At 34.1% G+C, this 21,592-nt stretch overlaps 1 protein-coding gene across 5 annotated transcripts in view; it reads left to right on the plus strand.

Moving 5' to 3' along the window:
- Positions 1 to 20,927, plus strand: part of LOC110399060 — a 53,304-nt gene extending 32,377 nt beyond the window's left edge. For 3 of the 5 annotated variants that reach the window (XR_002438858.1, XM_021397208.1, XM_021397209.1), the window contains 4 exons: positions 6,556 to 6,617; positions 10,863 to 10,925; positions 13,255 to 13,434; positions 20,899 to 20,927. Coding sequence is in view for 4 of the 5 variants with exons in the window: in XM_021397209.1 (XP_021252884.1) it covers positions 6,556 to 6,617; positions 10,863 to 10,925; positions 13,255 to 13,267 (138 nt within the window). In the remaining variant the exon portion in view is untranslated. The remainder of the gene's footprint in view (positions 1 to 6,555; positions 6,618 to 10,862; positions 10,926 to 13,254; positions 13,435 to 20,898) is intronic. The other 2 variants (XM_021397207.1, XM_021397210.1) reach the window with 1 other exon arrangement.

Consider the following 21,592-nt stretch of genomic DNA (forward strand, 5'->3'; position numbering starts at 1 on the left):
GTAAGGAAGTTCCAGGAAAAATGAAAGTGAATGTTTGGAGATCGGTAACATGGATGACGTATCAAAGACAGTGGGTAAATTTTAGTAAGACTCAATGGCTCTTTTTTTAGGTACAAATATTTTTGGAAAAATCTTTTTAGGTTTGGGGAAATATTTACTATTTAAGCCTTTCTACTTTAGCTGCATAATGTACTTTGCATTGGTCCTGTGGCAAATAGATTTCATGCTGTTTTTCATCACCTTCTTCCATCCCATTTAAGTAATCCACACTTCACACTTCTCTCTAGAAAGGCAGAGCTGAATCTGCATAGAAATACTATTAATTTTCTTCCCCTTTCTCCACATTGTTTAGTACTCTTAAATGAGGACTAGTAAATCCTTAGCTACTTAGGATTACTCTGATGTCACTATGCCTTATAACATTACTCTTCACTGCTACTTACTATTTGGCAAAGTGAACAGAGCTCAAAATTTCCTGAAAAAAATTTGAATGTGTTTGATCATGTTTAGAATGAGTGATAGTTCCATGCTGTATTTTTCAAAATCAGATCTAGAGTTAACTGAATGAGAATAAACTGACTTACAAGAACTGAAGATAAGATTTGTAAAGTTCTTTTTCATAGGCTCTGCAGGTCTGTAGTTAAGTCTTAAATTTCAAACACTGATAAACTGTATACAGTTAGTGGAGTTTTGTCAGTCCCCCTGTGATGGAAAACAAATTGTACCTAAATGCTTAGAATATTAAGTCTTCTCTTGATAACTATGTAGATAAATATATGATATTTATCACTAATTTTCAGTTATTTTTAAGTCATAAGTAGAAAATTGTTAAATGGATTTATTATTATTTCTATGCCTTAAAAAAAAAGAATTGTTAATAAAACTGCCTCAAAATCTACAAAATCCCTCAAAATCTGCATTAATAATGCAGAAATAATCATACAAGATTAACTGTGAATTGGACCAGGTTCTAAAAATGAGCATTTAGAAAACTGTGCAAATAATTAAAGGTACTTGAAAGAGGTGCTTAACTCTTTGTGCAGTATGTGTGTGTGTATGTGTGCTTGGAGTACTCCTTCAGTTGATGTGAATTGTCTTAGAATAATCCCAAGGAATACACAATTTATTGGTATTTGGTATTGCATACAGTTAAAATATTGAAAGAATTAATCTTCAAGAGAGCATTCATATTTGTAAATACTCTGCATAATAGAACTAGAGCAACATAAGAATGTAATTATATACACATGTTTACTCCACGGATTATATTACATAAAAAATTGACCTCCTTTAGCTAACAACGGCCAGCATGAAAATTATATCATACAAAAGTTCCTTAAATTACTTGAAAGTTTTAGGTTTCCTCATGAAATGCTGTGAGCAATTGGACAAGATACCTTTATCAAAGATATTCCCAGTAACTGGTCTTGGCTGAATGTGGATATTCTTGGAAGAAGGACCAGTATTGTTCTCATTTCTCTGGACTTCTAGAACATCCCTCAGCAACTGAGTCATGGTCAAAAACTATTTTAGTAATGACGCCTATTTGAAAGGAGATGCTTATAAGTAGGATACAATTACATGGAAAAAGAGATTTCAGTTTGTCTGTGTGAGTGAGAAACTCTGAGTTTCTTCTCATAGAGGTTATAGGAACAACACCTCAGTAAAGTCACTATTATTTCAGCTTAATCACTACTATAGCTGAATGTTAACAACTTGGAACAAATGACCAGATGCCAAGAGTTTCAACTTTACTGCTGTTTTTTTTTTAAAGAAAGGACCAATAAAGAAAGACAAAATCATTTTGAAGTAATACAGATTTCAATGAAAATACTAAATGATTTAAAAGTAAGGATATATTGAAGAAGGTCATTGATTAATTTTTTTTTCCCCTAAGGTTAGTGTGATACATATCCAATTTTATCTTTCTTGATTTTTTTTTTAACAGGTTCTCAGACTAGAATTTCTCATCTTCTCAAAAATAGGTATCCAAGAAATCTGAAAGACTTCAAAAAATATGTTAAACATCTCATTGTAATGCTTATGATGCTAATGATGAGCTGATTGATAGTTCAGAGAACAGACTATAATCATAGCATTATACAGTAGGTAGGATTATTCTCACAGCTGGAGTACCATGCTGATTTTTGCAGAGTAGGAAAAAAGAAGAAAAAAGATATAAAATAAAGTAACAGTAAACAACAAAAGGAACTAAAAACTGTTATGCTAATATCTGATCTTGAAGGAGGACATTAGGAGTTATGCAGTGGACACATGGTGAGGTCCTATGGGATACATTTATGGTTATTACAAGATGTATTAAATCAGGCGATTTAGATTTTCTACTGACACGTTACAAAGATGTGAGCATGAACAAGACCTGATGCTGACTGGATTTATCCTACCTAGCTTTCCTTTACTTACAGTGTTCTGATGTGTTTTGTTGCTATAGCAATTCACTAATATTTAGTAATATTGATTTATATCTTCATCTTCTTGTGAAGTTTGAAATCAATGTTAAATCTATATTTCCTTTAACAAACAATGAAATGAAATCACAGAAAGGTAAAACAGCTCGTTTTCAACCTGCTAGTCCTAAATGTTTAACTAAGACATAAATGCTAGAAGTGGAAAAAATCATTTGTGTTGCTACAGCAAGCAAACAAATAAAACCAATAGAAAAAAGAACAAACCCAAGATTGATACTGAATCAGCGCTTACTGGTTTAAAAATAATATGGAGAAATAATCATTCCGTGATGTAGATAGCTAAATACAATGTACCTTAGTCAAATCCAGTGGACCTGGTAAGCCATTTGTAGCATCGTATTTAAGTTGTATTTTTTCTAGAGTCAACTCAAGTCTAGAAGTGATTCTAGCCATTATCAAACACAGCAGAAGTTGATCATGTCTAACATATTAGGGCAGTGTTGTATGAAATTAGCCTGGGTTCTTCTGAGCTGTGCTTTCCATTAGGAAATTTAAGTTTCCTAGATGTTTCCACTGTCTATGTTATTACAATAACTCTGCAAATGATTGTTTAGGCTAATAATAAATTGTTGCTACTTGTTCAAAATATTCATCTTAGTTCTGTGGTTTGCAACATAATTTCTTGTGCGCACAATAGCTTCTTGCATGCAAATTCTAACATGAAAATGGAAAGACAGATATAATATTATTACTATAATTAATTTTATTTATATTCACAGAGAGTAAGTTCACCACTGCCATGTGGGTCATAAAACAGGGAAATGCTTGCTGGAAAATTCAACTATATTAAATAAAGATAGGCATCATAGGCAGTGCTGAAGAGTGAAATGGCATAACTGAATAAGCTATGAAGCCAGTGGAGCAAAATAATCAGATAATCAGGTTGTTTTTGGTGAAACAGAGCAAGAAAGTGGGAAAAGATGACATGGTGAATGCAGTGAGAAAGAAAAATATCTTGCAGATGAAAATGTTGCATGAGTTTGCATTTACCAAGGCAAAAATATGGCATGGTGTGTGCAGAGGTGTGACATGGTAGGAATCTTAACAAAAACTTTACATGTAAGGCAGAAATAATAATAATAGCATCTTTCTGTAATAGCAGAAAGATGAAATATGTTTCATTACTCTCTGAAGCTGCCCTTGCATGCATAGATAAATATAAATCACCTTTACCATATAGTGCATTATTATACTCTTGGTATATTACGTTCAACACAAACCTCATCCTCAGTTTGTAAGGGGTAATTTTCATTTCAGTGTAATGTTTCATAGCATACTTTGTGATGCTTTATTGTTTAGACTAAAAATATGTTTAACTAGTTTCTTAATATTGGTGTTTTCTAACTGACATCCAAAATTGCTAAAGGAAACACTTTTCTGAGATTAGGAAAACAGTTTGATTTCATGGATGTTGAGACCAATGCTATTCAATCTGAGACCAATACTATTCAACATTTTTATTAGTAGCATAGATAGGGGAATTGAATGCACCCTCAACAAGTTTGTAAATGACACTTAACTGAGTGTTGCAATTGATTCAGTAGGGAGAATGGATGCTATCCAGAGGGACCTGGACAGGTTTGAGAAGAGGGCCTATGTCAGCCTCATGAAGTTTAATAAGACCAAGTGCAAGATCCTCAAGGTCCTTCACCTGGGTCTAGGCAATCCCAACAACATCAATACAGAATGAGTGATGCTTGTATTGAGAGTAGCACTGGAGAAGGACTTGTGGATGCTGCTGGATGAAAAACTGGATATGAGTGGACAAGGTGCACTTGTAGCCAAAGTCTGCTGAAAGAGAATGAGCACATTGATGAAACGGATCTTCTAGCAAAGTGTCTTTCCGACTTACCTCCATATTCCTCCATCAAGAAACATAAAGTATAAGACATCATTTTCTGTAGCTGAATCAATACTTAAGAATTATATGCATGCTGGAACAGCATCCATGAGAAAGCAGAGGGAGAGTGACATCTGATGAGTGGCTTGGGTCTTATCCATAGCAGAAGTGAGGTAAAAGAGAGCATAAACTGACATAAATTGTCCCAGGCTAAACAAACAAAAAATTACATTTAGATTAGCCTGCGGCATTTTAAGTACTGAGCTGTTTTGCTCCTTCTAATTCTCATGTTAGCCTACTCTTACCCCTTTCTTTGTTGTTGTTGTTGTTGTTGTTGTTTTTCCCCAAAAACACTATGAATTGATTTGGAACAGCCCAAACTACAATTTTTTTGCCGGGTACCACTATGTGGTGGAAGAACCTGTTCACAGAAAAGATGATGAATGTCTAGTGGCAAGCTCTCTTTAGAAACTAGCTACTTTGTCCTGTAATGCAGGGACTTGAATGATGTCAGATAGATACTTTTAGTGTAAATACAGGCTGATGAACTTATAAATATTAGTGTGCAACCAAGATAGCCAAATACTGCTGCTGTATAATAGCCAAGCAACGGAACTGCCAGAAACCATCAGGTGAACTGACAGAAAACTCTGATTTTGATTCAAAAATACTATTGTAGTAACTTCTGGAAAATACATTATGGATATCTCAAGCTACTGTAGTTCTCACTTCATGCATAAATCACATTAGCAAAAATGTGAGATGTGTATCTGTTCAAGTAATTGCATTTATAGTGAAGAATAGGGACATAATGTTCTGATGTGCAGTTCATTAAACATTTCTGGGTTATCATTTTTTCCAAATCTTGCAAAGATCTATACTTCCCCTTTAAGAAAATAGAAGACTAGTAATCTTATGTTTATACCAATCTTTCTTATGGATATTAACAGATGAGTATTAGGATAGATCATTCAACTTCCAAAATTAACCTGAGATCACATCAAAGATTTCATTGAGGTTGAAACATACAAAACATTATTCATATCATGTATTTCCTTTTTGCATACTTATTTGTGTTTATATTTGTGTATATTTATATGTCTTTTCTTGTCAGTGTAATTCCAAAATGATTTACAAACTGTTAGTATCATTATCCTCATTTTAAGCAAGAATAAATGATATATAGAGGGTTGATTTAACTTTTTAACAAAGCCATCAGTACAGGAAACACTATTTAACAAAAATAAATACAATCCTAATATGACAAATGAATTAGAACAGAACAACTGAATTGATTATAATTAATTAGTTACTATGTATATGGCTTGGTATTTTATTGTTTCCTTTTTTTTTGTATAGAAAGCTGTTCTACATGAAATAGAATGCATCTCTGAGAAGCAGCACAAATAGAAATGAAACCAAAGGCCGTGATAAATAGCATAGGCCTTCAGACATTGTGAGCAACACTAGTTTATAATCTGACAAATTTGTTTACAAGACAGAGCTGTTGTGGAACAACTTTTTGCATGAAAAGAAATGCTCAAAGGAAAATGCAATATGGTAAAAGAAAGGTCAGAAACATGATCTGTGAGACAGCTTTTCTAAAAAATATGTTGGCAACTTTGCTTAAGATGTAGTGGGAAAAAGCTACAGATGTCATATAGTTCAAATAATAATTAAAATTTATTTATTTGGTATCTATTTAAACAATTAGGGATTTGATCCTAGTAGCTGTATCATAAATCTGAAGAAAGAGTAAGAAGTTATGGTTATGGGTCACTGCCAGAAACAGAATTGCATGTTTGTTAAATCTTAGCATAGTAGAGACAGATTTAACCAATCTATATTTATTAAGCATTCTACAAAATCTTGTTTGATAAATGAGACAGAATATTAATCAAGTAAACTTTGTAAGATGTCAGAGAACCAAAACTCTTTAAAAACAAATTGAACCCCTTTCATTCCCTTTGAAATTTGAGGATAGAGAGAATGAGAGTGAGAGAGTATCTTGTAAATCTGCGCGTTTTCTTAAAGCTTTCATATATCGTAAATGATGACCTAAGGATAAACTTAACTTTGCAGGAATTGTTGATGAAGCACTGCCATCTTTTGGTTGCACAAATACTGAATATGGAGGATGGATATAATTGTCACAGAAATAATGATACAGGTTGATGTAATAAAATGACTGTTTAGTCATAACATTCATTTACTTCGCTTTTATAGAAAATTGGCTGCAATTGTCCATTAAAAGACTTCTTCATGTTTATCAAGAATCGATTAGCAAGGTAAGTTTTCTTACGTTCTAGATGGATTTTGAAATTCTGAAATTAATAAATTGTAATATAAATGAAATATGTTGTGTAAGAATTTTGTAAGAGCCTATTGTGAAAGATTCTTTGCCTATGAATTAATTTATGACTCTAAAATCCACTGTGTTTTGTATTAATAGAAACACAAATTGTTTTCCACTCTTTGTGTTACGTATGTAATATGAATACTCTCAGATTCAGTTTTGTGGTATCAGAAAGTTGCTTGAAAATGTATTTTGCCACTTACCCATTTAACAGCTTGCAAAGGATATACAGTTCTAAATAAACAGTGTTGTATGATAACATTCTTTTGTTGCATGTTGAAGTATTTGATATATTTGATAGGTTAGTAGAATGCTTTAAAAAGGCAGCATACAATTTGAAGATGGAAGCCTAGTATGAGAATCTATTGTGCTTAGTACATGTAATATTTTGTTTTCAGTCTCACTGCCATATCAGTTTGTTACTTCTTCATAAATAAGGGTATCATAAACTTATAGTAAGAAAATGTATAGAAGAATAAATGTAATTTTCACTTAAGGAATAAGTTTAACAGGTTGACCATGAGCCAGTAGTATGGCCACTGGTATTCCAGGGTTCAGGCTGAGGGAGGTAGTCCTCCCCCTCTAGTCTGCCATGATGAGGCCACATCTGGAGTACTGAGTCCAGTTCCAAGCTCCTCAGTTCAAGAAAGACAGGGAACTACTGGAGAGAGTCCAGTGGAGGCTGTAAAGATGATTGGGGGCCTGGAGTATCTCCCTTATAAGAAAGAGCTGAGAGACCTGGGACTGTTTAGCCTGGAGAAGACCAAGACAGGGTCTTAACAACACTTACAAATATCTAGCGTGAGTGTCCAGTCTTTTTACTTGCCTGGGCTGCATTGAGCATAGAGGAATTTTTTCAGGGTGATGCTTGAGTTGTTTTTAACAATGAATGAAGGTCCAGGACCAGGCTGGGCTGTTCAGCAGGGAAGAGCTGCTACCATGACAGCACAGCAGCAGGGGAAGGGCTAATTACAAGATATGCCAGACCACATGTGGTCCATGGGCCAAGGGATGGACAAGCCTGGGCAGTGAGTGTGAAGAGGATGGGGCCAGGCTCTTTTCAGTGGTACCCAGCAAGAGGACATGGGGCAACAGGCACAAATAGAAGTTTCATATAAGCATGTGAAAGAAGTTTTTGTCTGTGAGGGTAGCAGAGCACTGAAACAAGCTGCCCAGAGAGGTTGTGGAGTATCCTTCTCTGAAGATACTCAAAACCCAGCTGGACACTTTCCTGTGCAGCTTACTGTAGGGAACCTGCTTTATCAAGGAGTTGGATTAGGTGACTTCAAGAGGTCCTTTTCAACCTCTGTGATTCTGTGATTAATGTTTTTTTTTTTACAAAAATGCCTTTATCTGTTTTGCTTGTTTGTTTGCAATTGTTTGTTTGTGTTAGTTTGGTTTGGTTAGTAGCTGTTCTTTTTTTTTTTTTTTTTTTTTTTTTTTAAGGAATGCAGACTATTTACCAGAGAATATAGTTGTTATAAATGCATGTGAGGATACAGCATGAAAAAAAAAATCAGCTGAAAGCTCTAAGGGATATGAATACATGGGGAAATTACAAATGAGCAATTTAATGAGAAAAAAATTAAAAGTGGGAACACCTGCACACTTTCTGTACTTTTCAGGGTGATCTATTTCCCTTTCAATATGCATACATAATTCTCACTAACATAACTGGAGTAACACCCATACATTTAGTGAAAAAATAGCCAGAAGTGTTTCAGTCACTTTCTTAGGTATCATCGCTATTTTGGTCAGTTTCTATAGGAGAAGGTCATAACCAGAAAGCTAATAAATCTCATTTTTTTCTGTGTATATCTGAATATATAACAGAGCAGTTACTTAGAAATTCACATCTTGGGCTTTATTTTCCAGTGGGACTTGTCCCAAGCTTTCACATATATACCTGTATGAACATATCCAAATGCTAACATCTGTATGTTAGTATTAAAATTGATTGATGCATCAGAGTATCATCGTTTTGCCATGCAATATGTTTATAATAGGCAAAAAATATATATTCTTCATACAAAGTATAACTAATTATAAGTGTTGTAGAAGACTAAATTTATAAAGAGATTAGATATTCTTCTTGAACCATAACCTGAGAGTCCATATTTGCAACTTTGAGAGTCCATATTTGCAACTTTGTATACTCTTTCCTTGAATGTTTGTTGTTGCTCACTTCAGAGACAGGATGTTGAGCCAGATTAATCTTTAGTCCAATCCAGAATGATCATCTTTTATGTTTTCATAGAGAGTTATATGGAGTTACACTTGAAGGCACAGTACAGAGCCAAGATCTTTAATACCTACTTCTTAAGTCTTAGGAGTTGGGTTTAACTCTAGTGCACTGGTATCCTTCAGTAAGAACATGTTCTTTAATAGAACTCCTTCAAATTTCCAATTATATGGATGAGCTACTTCTCAGTACAGGATGACCAGTCTACTCGTTTATAAAGGAATTGAACATCTCTTATGAAAGAAAAATCTTATGAAACTGAAGGCTTAAATGTTCATGGAGATATTAAGGTTGTGAAAGGGAGCATGCAAATGTCAGGGGATGATGGAGTTTCCTCACAACCATAAGGGAACAATTTTATTGCCTTATTTTTATCTTATGCATTTTCACACGTGCAGAATATCTTTGACAAACTTAAATATTATACATCTGATTTTCCTCTATCAAAGACTCATCCAAAACATAAAAATCAAAGAACCATTAATGTTTATGCTGTCTAGGTTTCAGGCCTTACATCTTCACACAATGGACAGAACAATTCAACAGGTGTTTAAATTGGCCTTCTGTTTTCCAGGACTTTCAAATGAAGATTGATATTCTTTCTGGTAGCTGGGCTTTATCGAAGCAAAAATTATTGAAATCAGTTCAGCAATAACTAATTAAGTTAAAAACCCTGTAGTATAAAGAACAGAACAGATAATATAGTAGCATCCAGTTTCTGATTTCAGTGAATGTTTGAATCTAAGTGCATAGATCTTGAACTATCAAACAGCCACTCATGAAACATACTTTTTTAAAATTACATAGCACTGAAATATTTTATATAATAAGTTTTTATGTTATTGATATATATGTACTAATAAATACATTTATTGAAGGAACCTCATGAGGATTTATATGTAGACGAAAGAGGGGCAGTTTATGCACTTTGTAAATGGCTACACATAATTTCATTAATACTGCATTATGTTATAGCTTCAAGGTTGTTGTGACTTAATAAGTAAACTGGGTCCTGAGCAGTAAGTAAACAAGGGACATGTGCTCTGAAAGTAAAATCTCATAAAATCTTAAAAGAATTAACTAATTTTTCTGTCATATTCTTCATAACAAGTTCTGGCAACTTCACAGGACAAGAAAATGAAGGATGAATTCAAACGTAAAATGTAATGTATCTGTATGCCATGAATGCACAGAAGCTCACAATGCTTGCCAGAGATTTGGCTGATATTGCCCACATGATGACAAAATCTGCTAAGGCTTTCTTCTTTGCTATTTTATAAATAAGTAGGTCTTCTTTGTGTTATTGAATTAAAATGACAAAAAATTTTTTTAAAATACAGGAAGAATAATGAAATTTACTTTGCAAAACCACAACATGTGTTTAAGTGAAAATAATTATTCCAGAAAAAATTTATCAGAAGTCAAAATAACTGTGAAGCCTGGAACTTGTAACCTATTGACAGCAGGAGTAGATAGATAGCTGAAGGTAATACATTATTGGCCCTTTGTCCATGAGTTCACAGAATCACAGAATTACAGGGTGTCAGTGGTTTACAGGCAGGTTCAGCCTGGTTCCATGACTAATGGGGCAGGGGGACGCAAGGACCCACACCCCGGGAAAAAAGAAAGGGGAAAGGGTAGGGAGATGGGCCTAAAAACAAAACAGCAGCAATAATCTTAGGAGAAACAAACTGATTTACTAAATAATATATCGGAACGCAAAATCACACAATATAATACAATATAATTGGAATTGAAGCTAATAAATCAGATAAAACGAGAGAGTGTGTCCAAAAACCAAAAGGCCTTACTCTAATGCTGGCAGTGAGATGGCTAGGGAGCAAGATGCTGCCAGGATGAGCGGGAGGGGAGCAAGAGAGCAAAAAGGGAACATCTTGTGATATGCAAACAGTTTTTATCTTTTCCTCTGAATAGAAAATGGCAACAGAACAGTGAGCAGTCCTCTGGGAGATGTAGTTCTTCTCTTCTGAGAACCAGGTACCCGGAACTATCCACGATCCATGGAACTGGAGCATTAACTCTTTAACTCCCAGTACACTACATGATGTTATGATGTGGAATACCAATAACCAAAAATCATAAAACCATGACACAGGGGTTGGAAGGGACCTCTAGAGATCATCGAGTCCAACCTTTCTTCTAAAGCAGGTACCCTACAATAGGTCGCATGGTAGGTGTCCAGATGGGACTCGAATATTTCTATAGAAGGAGACTCCACAACCTCTCAAGGCATCCTGTTTCAGTGCTCCATCACATTGCTGTAAATAAGTTCTTCAGCATGTTTGGAACTTCCTATGTTCGAGTTTTATGCCATTACTCCTTGTCCTATCACTACACACCACCGAGAAGAGCCTGGCCTCATCCATTTGCCTCCCACCTCCCTTTAGATATTTATAAACATTAATCAGATCCCCCCTCATTCTTCTTGCATGGGGATTGGAACTAGATGATCTTAAGGGCCCCTTCCAACCCAAACCGTTCTATGATTCTATGATTCTTTTCCCCAGGCTGAACAGACTCAGGTTCCTCAGTCTTTCCTTATACTGGAAATGCTTCAGTCCCTAACTCACCTTTGTCACTCTCCTCTGGACTCCTTCTCAGAGACCCCTGTCTTTTTGAACTGGGGAGCCCAGAACGGGACACAGTATCCTAAATGTGGCCTCATCAGGACAGAGTAGAGGGGAAGGATCACCTAACTTGATGTGCTGGCCATGCTCTTTTTAATGCACCCCAAAATACCATTGGCCTTCTTGGCTACAAGGAAACATTGCTGGTTCATGGCCAATCTATTGTCCACCAAAACACCCAGGTCCTTCTCCGCAGAGCTCAATAACTAAGAGCAACAACTAAGAGCACCTAGAAAACTGTTTTATTTCACTATGAAGAATGCTGACTCTTGAGAATTATTCCTCCTGAGGACCTGCATCATCCGTAGGACATAATGGTCCTGACAGCTGCACTGTTGATGGACACACTGCTGTGCCCATCCCGCTCCACTCTACTGGCCTGATCCAGGTCCAGCTGGGAGGCCACTGCCTGCTGCCTTGGGGGTACCCTCCCATCCTCTTTTTCCTCCTCAACCTTTACAGCTTTCCCTATAAGACTCCAGTATCTTATTGCTTAATGCTTGAGACTTTGCATGAATTCAAGAGACAGTGGAGCACAGAATAAGGGTAATAATGAATGAATAATCTGATAAGCAACATTCATAGTCTCCTATTTACATAGATGTTATCTAATAAATTGTAGGAATCATAACAGATACTAATTTCAGAATCTGAATGTATAATATCAGTTAGTTAATTTAGAGTTCAATACAATTATATTGCTTCATATTACTTTAAAAATCCTGTCAAATTTTTTAAAGATAGTCAATTAAGAAAATCCACATCTTTAAAAATATTATGCCTCTTACTCAGTTAGAAGTGATGGCCTAGAACTCTTTTGTCATCAGCAAAATACTGAAAAGTATATTATGTGATTTTACTATTTCTGCTTAACAAAATTATTGTGTATATTATAATTATTTTTTTTCATACTTAAAATGTGACATAAAATTAAAAATGATCCTGGACATATTTCTCCTAGAAATTGCTAGTTACTACTCTTACTTTGAGTTATTGAAAACTATTAGATTTGTGCAATACTTTGCTAACCTCAGAGAAAATAAGAATATTTCATAATTTGAGAAAAATTAAGTAAAGAAGTCATTTTAACGGCATATTCAAATTAAACATCTTTGCCTTTGCTATGCATGTTATATTTGCCCAAATTCCTGCTGCACTTTTCTAAAAGAGTGTTACTTCCTGTAGGTCTCAGAACATCAGGTAATCCTGATTATTAAAGTGAAGTGATTTTTAAGGAGTGAGCAGATAGCAACTTCAGTCCTTCTTCCTGAAATCAATATATAACTGTCATTACTTTTGCAATTTAGGTGCCAGAAGTGATGTACTTTGCTTTGTAGTTCTCTCAACCTCGTTACTCACAAGATGATAGTATTATAATATAAGCTGTATTAATGTATGATTTAAGCAAGTATGGGGATGGCATGAGTTCTTATCCTGGATTTCCACTGTCTTCTTTCTAATATTTACACTCCTAGTGACAGTTCCATACCTCTTTGCTTTGAGTTCCAAAGCCAGAAGGTTAAAGTCTTAAGTTGACATTTCAAAAGCCAGATGTTCTAGGATTAGAGTTATACCTTTAAAGAAAAAGTGAGACTTTTTTTTATTCCCTACATCAAGACTACAAACAAGCACCAGGAAGCTTTTGTAAATAATTAGTCTCCTGTCCTTATACTATGCAGGACAATCATCTAATTGAGGGTCACCTGAGATCCAGGATAGGATGCAATGCAGGAGTAATCCAAGATTAAACTCTATGCACTCAGCATCCACAATGGAAGAGTCACCTGTGAAGAAGTCCAGAAAAGGGAAGGGAACCAACAGCAATAGAAGAGGCAATGCTGTGATCACAGGCTAAAATGGTGAGTATTCTCCTACCAGATGCCTCATAAGGGCAAGTGGTTGGGAGTTAGTAAGGTGATGGCCCTGACAAAGGAACTAGAGGTACAAAAGAGCAAGGAGAGTTTAGGAGGAATTAATGGGCCTGAAGCTAGTCGTACTAGATATTATGTGCAAAATATTGCTGGTTTCTTGTGAGGCGTATGATCAATAAATCCATCTGGTATGTTAAGCATAACCATTATGTGGAGAACAAAGGTTGTAGTAGTATGTCCTGTAACTATCCACTGTTAGGTAGCTTGTTAGTACATGTTAGCCAGAGCATAAGTGTGTTAACTGTGTTAGTCCTTTGAGCATTCATATCTAGTACACTGGGAGAAATATACCTAAAGAGATCCATGTTCATCTATGTATAATGGGTATAGTGCATATATAGTACATACTACTGGAACCATAGTATATGGCAGATATAAAATTTGTGCACAATTATGCTATCATGAAGTGAGGACCAACCCCTCTCCTCTTTTACCTATAGCTTTTTGAAAAATTTAGTGGTTTCATAACCATGGTTTTATTTTTCTGCACTATTTCTCTTAATTCCCTTCAGAAATTGTCTTATTTGTCTTCTTTGATTATTTTGTGAATTTTGCATCAAAGAATACAAGACATTTCTTAATTTATGACCTCATGTAAGATTATGTTATCTAAAGTTCTACTCTAGTCATAGACTAGGTTATCATTACTGTATGAGACTCTTTTTAACCATGAAGTCCAGGTGTTACATTCTAATGTGCTTACTCATGAATGTTTCCACTAATATTTGCAGAGCAAAGAATAATTTTCATCTATTCTTGGGCCTGAAATAAAAAAAAAATCAAAATTTCAAAAATTCAAGATGTGATGGTGATCTTCTGTTTTCAGTTTTCTGGTGACTTGATTTAGAAATGAGAAATATGAATATTTCTCTAAACAAAATGCAGCTATGAAATAAGATTAGAATTTTTGAGTAAAGAGTTTCTATTTCAGAATAGAAAATATTATTTTAGATACAAGAACAGATTCTTCTCATTGTTTTACTGTCATAAATCTAGTGTAAGTATTTAAATCATTTGATTTAATTCCTGAATGAAAGTAAAATATAGTCATTTTCTAGTACGTGTTATCAGAGAACTTCTTTGAGAAAATGTTTAATGTTCTAATGAAAGGCTTCTTATTCTGTCTACAATAAAATAAGGAAAAATAATAGGATTTTTATGTCTTTAATAGGTAAACTAATTGAGATATCAGTGTGATTGTTCTTGTGTGGATCTGTACAGATTGATAGTAAATAAAAAGGAAATCCTGCACATACATATCATCTACTAATGTGCATATTGGCCATATGATTAGATGTGGGAATCTAGATACAGTGTTTTTAGTGCTTGTATGCCAGAAAACATTTTTAAGAATTTTCAGATAGTGCAAAGAAATCAAATTAATTCAAAAATGGGAAAGTGGACAATGAGTTTTTTTAAACTTTGAAGTTAGACTATGAAAAAAAGAGGGAGACACTCTAAAGTTGTAGTGAAGTTAACTCTTAGCTATACAGCAGTTTACTGCATTCCAGTAAATTATTTATACCGCACAATTAAGAATTGGTTTAATGGAGAATAGACTTCATTTTCACAGTGTTTCAGAAGAAGACGTTAAAAGATTTCACTCACAAGTCTTACTGGTTTTATGTTATCCCATCCATCTACTCATCACCAGGTCTGCTGCTGAGAACTAGAAAAAAGAATGTTCAAGTACAGAGACTTCTCCCAGCTGAACTTAGTATAAAAGTATAAAGTATATAAGAATCTGATTCTCTTTCAGAGTGCAAAAGGAAAAAAAAGACGTATTTAAACAGAAATAGTTTTCTCCACAAATCTCAAAAAATAGTTATTATTATCAGCATTTGAATGTATCTGCATGTGAATGCAAATGAAAAAATTTGACAAGGGTGAATACATCTGAAAGAATGGTGGAATCAAATATCAGGGATTGATTTGAATATATAGATATTTTTTGTTGACAAAACTGAATATCTAGTGGCAAACCATATGACGTAAAATTCAAAAGCAATTAATTCAAGATTTATTCCAAAAACATTAACATAGTGAAATAGTATTGTTAGAGAAACCTTGCATTTTATTCTGAAAAGGAACTTAATATTATCTTCACAAAATCAGGAAATGTTAAATAATCTGAAATGGCTGCCAAAAATGTGATAAAAAAATCTTGTTACTCTAAAAACAAGAAAAACAAATTAGAATCCAAATCATGGCTTCTTCTCCCTAGCTCTACAGCATGCAGGCAGATATCTCCTTATTTCCTGCTATACCAAGACTTCATTAAAAAAAAAAAAAAATCTTATTTTAATAAAAACAAGAGCATTTTGAAAGCACTGTCTTCATCTGAACTTTGATGAAAGTGTGCTGACAAGGCAATCCAATCAAAACAGAGACATCCATCTTCAAAACTGCCATATTTTAATTTATTCACTGATCTTTCCATCATGTCTATATTAATTCAATGAGAAAAAAATATGCCTGAAATAAATAGATATTAAGCAGTCAAGCAAGCAAGCAAACATGTTCTTCATGTTTTTGCTATTCTTGCAATGTCCTAAAAAATTGTTTCCATTCTTTCGAGTCTGATTCTCTACTTCAGTTTTATTGGGCCTCACTAATCTGTTGGTGTTTTATTGTTTTATTTATCCAGATTTTTGTTTTGTTTTGTTTTCTTTCTCTCTCTTCAAAAAGACAAAAGACAGTGTATCAGAGGAGACACAGTTTAAGTTTTGTATCTCAATTTAATTTTGTATTTTCATTCATTCTTAATGTTTTTAATGTTTACTTTTATGAAACAACTTAATATAATATTAATTAATATTAATAATATTAATAACATCTTCAAATTTTATATTTGAAGAAACACATTTCACTGTAAAAAAGGGAAAGATGGGAAAACCGGTTTTTGTAAGTACAGGAAAATAAATGAAATTGAAAAACATTTGTAGTGATAGATGAGAGAAATAGCATTAGAAAAGAATGATGCAACATGGGGATGGATATCCTTACACACAGAGAGTATTAATATACAGAATTACGACTTTTTATATTCTTAAATGTAAATGCTTTATTATTTGTTAAATTCAAGGAATTTTCATGAGAAAGAACTTACACATATGTACACTTAGACCAGACACACTAAATTTTAATATCAGCTTCCTAAAAAATATTCAAATTCTGCTGTATTTTCAAATTTTTACATGTTAATTATCTGCAACTTGCTATTCCTTCCTTCTTTCCTTCCTTCCTTCCTTCCTTCCTTCCTTCCTTCCTTCCTTCCTTCCTTCCTTCCGTCCGTCCGTCCTTCCGTCCTTCCGTCCTTCCGTCCTTCCTTCCGTCCTTCCGTCCTTCCATCTTTTTTTAAATTAAACTTTAATAACCAAGGAAATTGGAATGGAATAAATAATGACATTGCCAGCTGCAACTTCCAGTGACAGTCCAAATATTCTTGATATGTATCTTAGTTCAAGCAGATATTAGAATGACTACACACAAGACTTCCTAGTCTGCAAGTATTCTCGTGCATAAATGACAGCATGTAGTACTGTTTTATATTTCCTTTGAAGAGACAACAGTTTTTTTACTCAACCAACTTACGAGAAATGACAAAACAATTCTGCACAGATTAGCTAAGAGATGATTTATCCTTTGCTCAGAATGAAAATATAGAATCATTAAGGTCGAAAAGAATATTTAAAATCATCTAGTCCAACCATCAACTCATCACCACTGTGCTCACTAAATCTTGTCCCTAAGTTCCACATCTACCCTTTCCTTGAAAACCTGCAGAGATGGTGATTCCACCAGTTTCTTGGACAGCCTGTTGCAATGCATTACCACTTTTTTTTCTGTGAAGAAAAAAGTGCCTGAATCTCTTCTGGCGCAACTAAAGGACATTATCCCATCACTAGTTATCTGGAAGAAGAGGATGGCATAAGAATCCAGACAAAGCAACTGAAGTGGAAGCATTGCTTTCAAGGTGGATATGGGGGAAAAAAAGTTTTCATTGAGTAACTGTAAAACTTCCAACCCTGATTAATGTTTGAAGAGGTAAACTTTTCTGTTCTCCTCTTTGTTGTCTTCCCATGTATTCTCATTCTTCAATTTTGAGAACCCCAAGAGCTATAAAAGAATGAGACCATCAAACAAAGGCTGATACATATGTGTTTGGGGATGAAAAAGGTGAATGGAGTAGCTCTTTAAGGCACTTGACATTTAGAAGATTGATGGGACTGCTCCTAAATACATCATTTGAAGTCTTTGAAATCTCTCTCTATCCAGCTGAAGCTGGATATTGTATTGTCACTGCATTGTCCAAGTCTTTTCACTCAAAATGAGAGAGCTTCATCACAGAACCTCTTCAGAATCACTTTTTAAGGGAACTCTTCGTATGGGAATGAAGATGAAGGAGAGGAAGTTACTGATAATTACATCACATTGGGGGCTGAACAGGTTACATCTGTTTCCTTTGTCTGCTCAACACTAACAGCAGGAACATGCTGCTATATCAGGAAAACTGTTGACATGGTCCTTTATTGAATCAATCTGTGAAAGCCTGGATATGAGAAATGCTGCCAGCAGATCAGAAGATGCTCTGAAACAATAATGATTTTCAAAATCTATATTGTCTTTCATGCTGTTGTTTCTGATTTATACTTTATGAATAAGTAATATTTTTCTTCAAGTTTCAGTTCCTAAAGTGATAACTTTTACTCAGCTCAACATTTCTAGTACAGTTCCAAATGGAGTAATAAAATTTGTCTATTTATAATACAAATTTATAAAAAAAAATTATCAAGATAATGCCAGCATTATTATCTCTGAAATTTTCTCTATAAACTAAAAGAGATATATTTGAGATAAACCAGTCTTTTATGATTCTGTGTTTCCTAGAAGGTCTATACAATATTTTGATTTCAAAGAGGAGAAAACATTCTGCTAATCATTCAGCATCATGTATCAGCTTTCTCTTAGCTACACGAAGAAAAGTAATTTCTTTGGGGGAAAGCCACTTGCCAGAACTCAGCATTAGGGATGGGAATTCAAAAGTGTTTTTGGCGTAAAACGTAAGTCACACCTGTGTCAAGAACTGTGCGATCTGTTTGGGAAGTGATGCAGATCAAAATATTAGCATTCATTATATTTACATATCAAACAGTTGCACATAGAAAATCAGTGGAAGATGGAAGTCAAGGAAGATACACCCCAAAATTTTGAAGAATGCATCAGCTGCATGAAAATGTTATCTGAAACCAAAATATGTCATAATGACCCCCTAATGAAAATAAAAAAGAGGCTGACATAAGGCTCTAGGGATAATTGTAAGCAGATGAATATGAAGAGGACCTGCTTAAGCAATGTAAGGAAGGATCAATTAATTAATTATCATTGTAGACAAATAAAATCAGTAAAGGTGACTCTCATATGATAGCTCAAACTATCAAAATCTGATAATAAGGACAACTGTGACAGATGTATCTGTTATTAATAAACAAATCAGAAGCATAGTTAAGAGATTGTTGGCAGTATTTTCTCTGCCTTCCTATGTCAAGACTGTTAGAAAGGACAGTATTGATCTTAAGATCAGCAGAAGCATTGATATTTTAGGTATAAATAAATGATTCAGTAGGTCAGCAAGTCTAAAATAGACAAAAGTAGAATTAAGACAAATATAATATGATTTTACATAGTTGCAAGTTCTTCATTGCATTCTCACTTGAAGGTTAGCAAAGAATACAGAAGTTACTGCTAAGTCTGTAAAATTCCTTAGACCTGCTTTTTGAAAGAAGTAAGAAAATGAAAATAATAAAATAAATAATATAAAGTAAAAATGAAATAAAATTAATTTTACTATAGCTTATGGTTTGGCTCTCATTAAATATTTCAACTCCTCTGAATTACAACTCTAGTACTTACCATTATTATCTTTCTTATGACTCTTTATTTCATCCATGTCACTGTTAACAGATTTTGCAACCTGCATATAAACCAACCTTCATCTGCATTAATATCTTGAGAAACTTATTAATATCATCTTTAATAACTCTTCATCTAATATGCCAGGAAGACAGGTTTCTTTGATCAAAAGGAGCAAAAATACTGCTTTCTTTACTTGTCTTCCAGACACTAAACTGCCCTACGCTAAAAAATTCTGCAGCATGTGAACATCCTTTCAGAGATACCATGATACCATACCTTTCAGATAGCCATGTTAATCTCTACTTTGACATGGTCATGACAGAATCAGCAGCTTATCCACAGGATGAGAACATGTATATAATGAGTACATAAAGTAGTTCAGTGTACTTTAAAATATACTGCAGATGGCAGATGAACTCTGCACAAAGAGGTGAAAAGATACCTGACTTTTTCAAATCAGGATTTGAGGAATTTGTTTCAGCAATTTCCAATTTTTGTCACAGAAATGCCTTTTTGCCAAAAACCTTTGAGTCATTCAAGACTACTTACCTGCTTGCTGTTATCTTATTTCAGCTTACAGAGGCCGATACTGTTATCCTGGCTGAATGGCTTTTTTAGTTCTGTCTGTGAGATTACAATGATATTTCACTATTTGTTCTAGTGCAGAAAATTAGTTGTGTGGTATTACATATGTTCTGAACAGGGATAGTCATGCATAGACATTGATTATCTTAATTTGCATTTTTACACTGTTACTCCTGCTATGTTAAATATATCTCTAGAACACATTTATTACTGAATGCAGGGTTTTTCACCTATGAGTCCATATAGCAGTTATTGGCTGTGTCTTTTGAGAGACATTTTTCACCTGATTATGTCACAACACTGAGTGCATATTCTTTTTTCAGTTCGCTTTGTACTGAATCTCTGTAGATGAGAAACACAGGTAGATTAACTTTCATGTGATTTGTTTTGATGATGTCCCAGGAAATTCTTTTCCTATAGATGAATTTTTGATTTTATTACATTCAGCGAAGACAGAATTTTTCTTTACATCCTTAGTATGGAAGATGTTTGACTGGCATCAGCATCCCTTAGCCTAATCAAATGCCTATAAATTTAATACTGGTTCTTATTACCAACCCTTACATAGGTATATCCTGACAACTGTTGAATGCCTTCAGCTCCCATCTCCGTCAAAGCTGGAAGGACTTATGAACACTCGGCATAAGATCATCTCCATAATGATTGAAAGAAAAATAGAAAAGTAAATCCTTGAAAGCATTGAAAAAAATGGCAGATGTGCTGAGCTATTATTGATCTGTACTTGCTTCAGGCCTAAATATGTCATAGTCTTCATAAATATTGCTTGAATTAGTGTTGTTTCCATTTTTGTATTGCTGAATGACTGTGTAGCAATACATAGATATAAAGAAAATTTGATATAATTTAAATTACTTGGATTTTTCCTTGCAGAAAGAAGAAGCTTCTGAACCACCTTTTTTAAAAACTGACACACAATGGAAAATTTCAACAAGACTTTACACTTCATCAAGGACAATAGCCAAGAAAAGAAAATTATTTGCTGTACTCATACAACATACAGTTGCGGCAGACTCAGCTGTTGTCCTTTATATAGTTAGGAATTAGCTTTCCATTTGAAATCAATAACGTGTTGTATGAGGTCATTGCTTATTAGTCTCTAGAATGCTTTGTGACAGAGTAATTCTGATAGATCAACTCACAAGACAGCTTCATAGGTTTTATTTGGTGATAATTAATTTACTGAAAAGGGAAGAACTGATGAAGTATTGTGAACCATAGCTTTTGACAATTTTTTTCCAGTGGATATTTTTTACTCTTCTATAATAACTGTGTGACATCCATTTTTACTTATGATTATATGATTTGCTGCTCTAAAAAATACCTCTTTTTAGTGATAAGTTGCATCTTCTATAATTAAAATGTATTTTGAAATTGCATTCATAATTTTGATGAGATAGTATTCTTATGCTAACTCTGAAAATATCCCCATGTTAGTGTGCAACTGCTATGAAGTTCATTTATTCCACTATCTGGATATGCAATACAGCTTCAAATGTTTCATATTAGAATAGGAAGCATTAGGGATGATAGCGTTAAAGACTGCAGCTTCAGATAATATCTATTC

The sequence above is a fragment of the Numida meleagris genome, chromosome 4, assembly GCF_002078875.1.
Source record: "Numida meleagris isolate 19003 breed g44 Domestic line chromosome 4, NumMel1.0, whole genome shotgun sequence".
In the NCBI taxonomy this organism is placed as follows: Eukaryota; Metazoa; Chordata; class Aves; order Galliformes; family Numididae; genus Numida; species Numida meleagris.